The 8796-nt window shown below is 41.6% G+C and overlaps 1 protein-coding gene across 1 annotated transcript in view; it reads left to right on the forward strand.

Moving 5' to 3' along the window:
* The window catches only part of LOC134623541 (galactose-3-O-sulfotransferase 2-like), a 91932-nt gene extending 83555 nt beyond the window's left edge, over positions 1–8377 (forward strand). Inside the window, exon 5 of the mRNA XM_065470184.1 lies at positions 8075–8377. Within this exon, the coding sequence (XP_065326256.1) occupies positions 8075–8377 (303 nt within the window). The remainder of the gene's footprint in view (positions 1–8074) is intronic.
* The last annotated feature ends 419 nt before the right edge of the window (positions 8378–8796 follow it).

Below are 8796 nucleotides of genomic sequence, written 5' to 3' on the forward strand. Positions count from 1 at the left end.
AAAAATACAGAGTCAGGAACAACATCTAGACACACATTACCTCTCAGCAGCAGAAGAACAGCCTTTAAAGTTTATAACAACATCCTTTGACTTGTTGCTCTTTAAGGAAACACAGCTGGGTTCAGGTCCAGGAGATTCTGGCCTCTTATTGATCCTAAAACAAAAACAATAAATGTAACAACTTCATGAGATAGGAAGGAAAAACTGGAAATATTAAATTAAAGACATGATGAACAACCCGAAACTCATAAAAATAATGTACTTACTTTTTGTCACATAACAGTCTTTTGTTAAAGTTTTCAATAATTTCCTTCGACTCGTTGCTCTTTAAGGAAACACAGCTGGGTTCAGGTCCAGGTTCTGGATTAGTTTTAGGGTTATGTCCAGCTGAGCCTGGTCTGCCCCACAGCGCTGCTCTTTAAAACAACACACACAGAGGTATGAGTGTGAATAATGATGGAGCAGTGATGTGAGTGCTGAGCTGTGACATGGAGAAGAGTCATGGACAGTTAGAGATGGTCATCTCACCTCTGAGCTTTGGTCTGGCTCTCATGTTCCCCACACAGAGTTCTTTTAGAGGGAGGGACTCCCTCCTCTCTGTCCTCACACTGATCCATGCTGCTCAATTCACATCAGCTCACACACACTTTCTACCTTCACCTGCAGAGGAAACACAAATCATTCATGTGCACATCAACTGAGAGCTGCAGAGGTCGTGTCTGATGTGTTGGACTAACATCCATCTGAGACGCAGCTTTCATCAGTTCACTACAAAAAGTGTCACAGAGCCGAGTTCAGCCTCCAAATCCTCCATTACTGTAGTCCTACAAAGCAGCAGGTCAAACATGGCTGCAGAGAGCAGCTTTATGTCAGTAACAATGTCCAGGACCGAGCTGACTGCTTACAGAGTTCATACTCTAACTGCTAGCTGCTCTGCTAGCTAAGCTAACTCAGTAACAGTGACTGTGACAGCAGTTACTGTGGAACAGCGGCCGAGCTCAGGACACATTCAGTGTGTTTAGTCTGAGTCCTGGACTCTGATTCAATGGATTCAATCCAGCTCAGAGTTTCATGTCATCAGAATAAAATACATGTACTAATATAAGAGAAGTAATCCTCTGAATGCAGGACTGTAATGGAGGATAAATAAGGTTTTTACAGCCTGAAAGAAACATTCAGTTCATATATTTGTAGACAGTGAAGCAGTTTTTAATACTGCAGCTGTTTCCTTCACCTGTGTGTGTGTGAGCCACACCTTCATGTGCTGCTTTAGAAATATGTGGTCTGACTGCTCAGACTGAGTCTAGGAGGAAAGTTCACACGCTGGAGAAAGTTTTGTTCCTAACTTTGTCAGAGTTCGGCTCCAAAGACAAAGAAGACGGAGCTCACAGTCTGTAGATGGTCCTCAGTGTGTGTGTGAAGCCAAGAAAGCACACAGGAGTGTGTTTATGTCAGCAAATCAGTGTGTGTGAAGAGTCTGAGGGAGTGTGTGAATGAGACTAAACACTGAAACCAACAACGTCTGGATTTCTTTAACTTAAAGAAATCCAGACGCTTTTCTTTTGGTCTCCATAATGTCTCCATAATGCTGCAATGTTATCTGCCCCAGAAACACACTGTGCAGAAGCTCTGATGGTGACACAGAGTCAAAGTCAAAGTGGAGATACTTCTGTACACCTTTGATTAGACTCATTATAAAAAGGAAAAGAAAGTTTAACACAGTCATGTTTCCAGTTCACTGACTTACATTTATTCCATGGACACTCACTCTAACCTGAACCACAGCTACAACCCAACATTGTTGAGGCCTCATCTCCTCCTTTCCTGACTGTAGAGGTTAAATATCCAACAACCTAGGGCTGGGCCATATCATACCGTTCACTGTAATACTGGTATAATGTTGGGCAACGATAAGAAGAATAGAATATGGGTCAAACGCGCATGCGCAATGCCTTCGTTTACATACGCACATGGCGGCGACGCAGAATGAGAAGAGCGAAAGTGGATTGTTGAATGAAACGAATGAACCAGAATTGGTTTGTAAATATGCTGCAACTTCAGTGGTGTGGAACTGTTTCGGCTTTCGTCCATCAGACCGACAACAAAGCACTATTTGTGCTAGTGGGCCGTCGTTATTACCGTGTGTTTTGGAAAATGCAGCACACTTAAAATCAATCCTTTGATTTTTCTGAAAATCCACAGTGCCCCTTACAATCCCGCGTGCCTTATGTATGAATTCTGGTTGTGTTTACTGACCTGGTATCAATTTTATGTGCTACACGGCGCTCAAAATGTTTCAGTACGACTTTGCTAAGCAACGAAGCCACACCATTTGATGGATTGTCGGAGCATTACGGCTATCATAGGGAGGAGCCTCGCGGAGTGATACGTACTGTGCTTCAACATAATATTACTGTATTGTGTGTATAACCTCTTTTTAAGTTTTGTGGATATTATACATGTTATGCTGAGGATATGTCGGCCAGTTTCCACTGGAAATGCTTTTTAGTTAAACTGTCAGCGAGGAATTTGCATTTGCACTGTTAATTTTTTTTTATATAACTTTAATGCACTTAAAACAGCTGCTTGTTTAAGTGAAAATACATTGATATTTGTTTTTTGCACTAATGAAGTTGTGGAGTTGTAAAGTATTTTGTCTAGTGTCAATTATATTGTCAGTTACATAGTAATCGCAAATTTTCAAATGTATATCGTGATAAATATTTTTGGTCATATCGCCCTGCTCTACAACAACCAACAAATAAAAGAATTTGGTTCATTTCAAAGAAATCCAAATATGTAGTATTAAATATTAATATTAATTATTAAATATTAATTATTATGTTAATTAAAGTTGTGAAAGCCATTCCCCCTGCAATGATTCAGATGTCTTCCCCCGATTATACAACAACCCGTCAACAATGTGCTGAGCTGTGACTCTTCTTCCCTCTAAAGTCCTGGTGTTAACACTCAGCCTGCATCAGCTTCACCTTTTTTAAAATTGTTTCTACTTTCCAAACCGACGGATCATTTGAAGTCAACCATCCAAAAACTTCTTCAGCTGTGTTTGATGTTTATGCTACAGCCTGTTTACCAATATAATCAATATCAGATATCAGAGCAACAGAAACCTCGGTGATCAGGACGCTGGGACTGAGAACAGGAAGTGTCTCAAACGTCACAGTTTCATGACGTCAGCCTGAACTCCACTCACGGAGTTTCTGTCGCCATTGTAGTTTTTAAAGTCCCGTGATGAAGGCGGCTCTTTCTGTGAGTCCGCACGCTCATTGGCTAATAGCTCGAGATTGACACATCGTTATCCAATGAGCGTGCGGGAACTTCCGACATAAAGTTGTTTCCTTTGAAAAAGCAAAGTCTGATTTTTTTGCCTCCACTGACGGAGCCTGTTGTTCCCGCCACAGAGACACAGTAATGTCAGGGCGGTGTTAACACTCACCCTGCCTCAGCACAGCTCTCACTCTCCTCCTGCTCTCTCACACTAAACGGAGGCTCAGCTAAACTCACTTCCTCTCTACTTACAGGAAACCAGCGCTCAGAGGAGCCGACCGGCCTCACATTTCACCCACAGACACGAACAGCGTGGAATTATTTTATGTCATAAGAAGAAACATATTCATGTTAACACTCACCTGCCTCAGCTCCACCTTCCTCCTCCTGCTTTCACTTTCACTACTGCTCCCTAAACACAGAGGATGCTGGGACTTGTAGTTTTTTCCTTCTGTCTTCCTCTTTGTTTGTGTTCAAGTTATTTCGATCATGTAAACATCAACAGAAGACGTGAAGCCACACAGAGTTTGTATGTCGAGGTGGGTAGGAGGTATTAAATTCTTTTGGCGACAGAGAAAGACTTCCTACTCAGAGTGGTCAAAGCTCAAAAAATGATCTTTATTGTACATTTCCGGAAAGGGAGAACTGCAGACACGAGCACGTACCCCAGTGCTAAAAGCATTGCCAGGCAAAATACGTATACATAGTTCTGCTATAGGTCACACACAGACACACACAGTTTCGATCAAAACAACTCCTTCTGGTCTGACTAATGTGTGTGTGTGTTACTTAGTTCTTCTTTTTCTGTCTGGTTTCCTGTATTTTATTAATATGCCTCTGCAGCTCTGCACTAAACTTCCTGTTTCTTAACTTCCCCTTACTAAAGCCTCTGTTGCTAGGCGACCTGTCACCCTCTGACCTAATTCTTTGCCACATCTGACCTTGGTTTATAAAAGCCTTTATGATTAAAATACATGAAACAATATAATCAGAAAATAAGCACTAAGAATATATATTTATTTCGTAACAGTCTCCCCCTTTTTAACTCATTTTGTGAGTTAACCCAGGGGTCAGCAACCTTTAACACCCAAAGAGCCATTTGGACGCGATTTCCACGCAAAACAAAACACTGGGAGCTGCAAATACTTTTTAACATCTAAAATGAAGATAACACTGTATATATTGTTTGTTTGTTTTTACCTTTAAGCTTTGTGTGAACAACTAAGGTGTGTTGCTTAAATCCATGAAGTGCTACAGAGAAAATTACTTTTTTATTTATGTAATGAACACATTTTGAACTCTTAAAGAAATATAACAAAAGGAAAGACACCCAGCTGAACTAAAATGATCCATGTAGCAAACAAAAGCTGTTGTGAGCCGCCACCCTTATATCGCCTTTGGGCCTTGACCCGACTTTCTCTCTCATACACACACACACACACACACACATATATATATATATATATATATATATATATATATATATATATATATATATATATATATATATATATATATATATATATCCACTATGTTCTAGAAGCCCCTCCTTCCCTTTCTCACCTGTTAAACACAACCTCTTCTGCTCACTTTGATCTTCTTCTTCTATCCAGCTTGCGTTGCCTTCTTTCCGCCTCACCACTATGGGAAGCAGAGCTTTCGGTTACTCTCTACCCCCAGATATCAGAAACATTGCTTTTCTCTCCCAGTTTAAATCCCAACTCAAAACCCATCTGTTCAAATCTGCATATTCACTGTGAACCCACTGTTTGTTTATTTTATGTTGTGCTTTTTGTTTCTTATTGTTCTTCATTTTGTCATTGTTCGATTATGCATTTGATTCTATTGTTAAGTGTCTTTGGGTGTCTTGAAAGGTGCTTTTAAATAAAATGTATTATTATTGTTAGTAGTAGTAATATTGTTGTATCATCATCACCACCATCACACATATAATGAACTGGAGATTTCCAACTGCTGTGTTTGTCTTCATTTCTAAAGAGTGTCCCCTCTTGGCAGGGTCACAAAACAACAACAACAACAACATAGAATATTACTTAAACCAGAAACAACCAGTGCAAAACCACAAACAGGTGGTCACATAGCCCAGACCTTGATATCATTTAAAATGAATAAAATCCTGCAGTTTGTTTTTTTCACTTGCAGTAGAGAAGAGAAGCAAACTCGTCTTTCTGACACTCAGTGAGTTATCTTTAAACTGACACATGGGAATGAACCACGCACATCTGCAGGTCGGACAGTTTGGTCGATCTGAGAAAAGATCGTGTGTGCAGCAGTAACAGCACTTGGTGCATGCTTGCTGGTGATGGGCAAAGCGAGGCTTCGTGAAACACTGAAGCATTTGTGCAGGAATTATATTGAAGTGTGGAAACAATCTGAAACCATCTCCACAGTGACACCTGCTGGCCTCTGGCTGTGACTACATCTTGATGACGCTTTTCTGTGAAACTATGACACAGACAAAACCCACACAACTACTTTTCATACCAGACTGTCAGTAATCATGATCATCGCATGATTTGGGGAAATTCTCAGACAAACATGAAAAGAAAAACACTGAGACTGTTAAAGACCTCAAGCTGTGGCTGTAATGATCACAGTCTAGTCTAGATTGGTCTAGATAATAATAATAACTAGAAAGATTTGCATTTCCTGCAAAAATGCAGTGTGGATGCTGTAATGCCGAAGCTGTCTGCTAAAAATAGCTGAAAAAGCTGAAATGTAGCAAAAAATTGTAATAATCCTCAAGACACACAAGACAGCAAGCAGCACAGTGCTCAACATGCTGTACCGCTTTGGAGAGGAACGCAACCTTGGCTTTGCCCTCCCACTGGGCTACTAGCTGAGGTACCCACTACCTTTCAATGCTCACAGAGTCAAAGGTTATCGAGGTCCCCGAGCCACGGAGTTTTACATCATGAGGTTTAATAAGCCAGAGGTAAGTCGTTCACGGGCGGAGAATGGTGTGTTAAATAGAAGGCTGACAGTAACGACTGAAAATGGTTTGATAATCATACAGCAATCTGTATAATCCTCCACTGTTCAAATTTCCAGCATGGCCGGACATTTTAAAGAGACTCATTTTATAGTTTATATATAGAAAATGAAAGTGTACGAACTCATATACAGATGTGACACGGCAGTAGCCTCAGCCATATAATAAACATTGGCAGAAGATAATCGGTATCAACTAATGACGAAAATACACAAAAATAATACACAGAGGTCATTTTGTGGGTTAAAGTGATGTTCATTTAGAAATTTGCTCAAATTGGACAAAAAACACTACAGACACTTATTTCCATGCTTAGTCTGACTTTACCTAACCGCCTGTATGACTGTAGGAGGACTGCCAGCCCATCCAAACCTTCAGACTCTTAGGGAACTGAACCCTTCAACCAGCACTAAAAGGTCCCAGTGGGGTTGGTTAGCCTAACTCTGCCGGGCCGTGCATTAGCTGTCACGGCGAGTGAGATGAGCCGTGTGGAAATAATAAAGGAGGATCCAATCGCAGGCAGTAGTGAAGGTGTGAGGGTGGTTTATTAAACACAAAAGTATAGATGGACAAACGGTAAACGGAGAACTAAACTATACTGGGAGAACTAAACTACTGAGCCTGAACATGAACCTGAACATGAAGGCAGGGAGACGATGGTACATGAAGACAACAGCAGGGAGAACACACAGATGACGCAGGGTGGATACACAGACAGACCAGCAACTACAAAGACAGAAGACGCGACTTAAATACACACAGGGAAACACAGGGAGATTACACACAGGTGGGGAACACAGCTGGGAGTAATCAACAAGACGAGACAGAGGTAAAACTGAACACACTCACATGAGACGCAGACCTTCACAATAAAACAGGAAACAAGAACACTACACAAAGACGCAGACTCGACACTGAGAGACAGACAGAAAATGACACATGGAACTAAACCCACACAAAACATGAGAACACAAATCCTAAACACAAATAAACAGAAACATAGAACTCTAATAATAATAATCATCATCATATTAATAATACTCATAGCACCCAAAACCACAACAATCATTCAAAAATAAACTAACAATCAAAACTCAAAATACTGGGTCAAAACTGACCCAGAACCGTGACATTAGCACTATTTGTCATTCCGGCTAATCACCAGACTGCTAGTGTAAATACCTGTAAATACCCGTGTCAGCAAGCCGAACCCTCTGTGCAGATTGAGCATGCTCAGTGGTAGAATGACATCAGAGGAGCTTCTGTTGGTTTCATAATTAAAACAATAGATAGTTGAACCGTGACGGATGTCAGAGACAACACGTGATACTACTGCAGTAGTATCATTTTTTGTAACTGTTTCAATTTTTGTCTTTCAGGTGGAGAAAGTGATGCCTGCAGACACATTCTACTTTTCTATCATCAGGGATCCTGTCGCGCTGGCCGAGTCCTCTTTTGCTTATTACAAAGAAGTAGCTCCTGCCTTTCGGAAGGCAAAGGGGCTTGGCGACTTTGTCGACGACCCAAATAAATACTATGACCCTCGTCTTTGCAACAACCACTATGCCCGCAACCTGCTTTGGTTTGATTTTGGCATGGACAATAATGGACATTCAGACTGATTCTTGTGTCCGAATGCTTTGATGAGTCTATGATCCTGCTGAGACATGCCCTCTGCTGGTCACTGGATGCTGTAGTCTCATTTAGCCTTAACGCTCGGCAGCAAAAGTCCGGCAGCAACAGCGTAATGAGCTCCATTGTGCCCAGATGGAGCAAGAAGTAGCTCTTCTCAGGATGCGGCGGGAAATCCTGGGCCGGGTTTGTCTGAAGGATGGTGGAAAGCCCATAGAAGCGTATCGGATACGCGACAAAAATATCCAACCCTTTCAGAGCGGAGTAGTAAAGATTCTTGGATACGAGCTCCAGCCGGGTCTCGACAATGCTTCCAGGACGGCCTGTCTGAGGATGATTAGGCCCGAGATCCAATACAAAGATTTGCTGGATAGTAAACAGTTCCCACGGACTGTCCAACCCCAGCTGGGACAGCAGGGACCACAGGCTTGTTTGTGCTGTTGAGTGGTGAGTCTGGACTCTAAAAGCTATTTCTGGATTATGAGTTTCAGTTTGTTTACATTTATGAAAACACATCTTTTAGCTTTAGACTAAGATTGCTACATTGTTTCAGATCCACACTTTCAGCAACATTAACCACGTCTTAGGAACCTGTCGGGCAGAAGGCTCATAGCTCGCTGTTGTTTCCAGTGACTCACAGCAGTCCCAGTTTCATTTTGTCATTGACCTGCTCTTCCATACTGAGGTCCAAAGTTACATTGGGCAAGTGCAGGGCCAGCATGCTTACCTTTGCCTCCTTTCTGAGGACGTACCTGTGGAAGGAAAGTAGAGTCACAGACCATATTAGCAGTTTGTTAGCAGGTAAAGTGCTAACGCTAGACGACTGCTTCAGTTGTGTTCTTCACCAACTGCTGTCCGTACAA

Source organism: Pelmatolapia mariae, linkage group LG3_W (genome assembly GCF_036321145.2).
Source record: "Pelmatolapia mariae isolate MD_Pm_ZW linkage group LG3_W, Pm_UMD_F_2, whole genome shotgun sequence".
Lineage (NCBI taxonomy): Eukaryota > Metazoa > Chordata > Actinopteri > Cichliformes > Cichlidae > Pelmatolapia > Pelmatolapia mariae.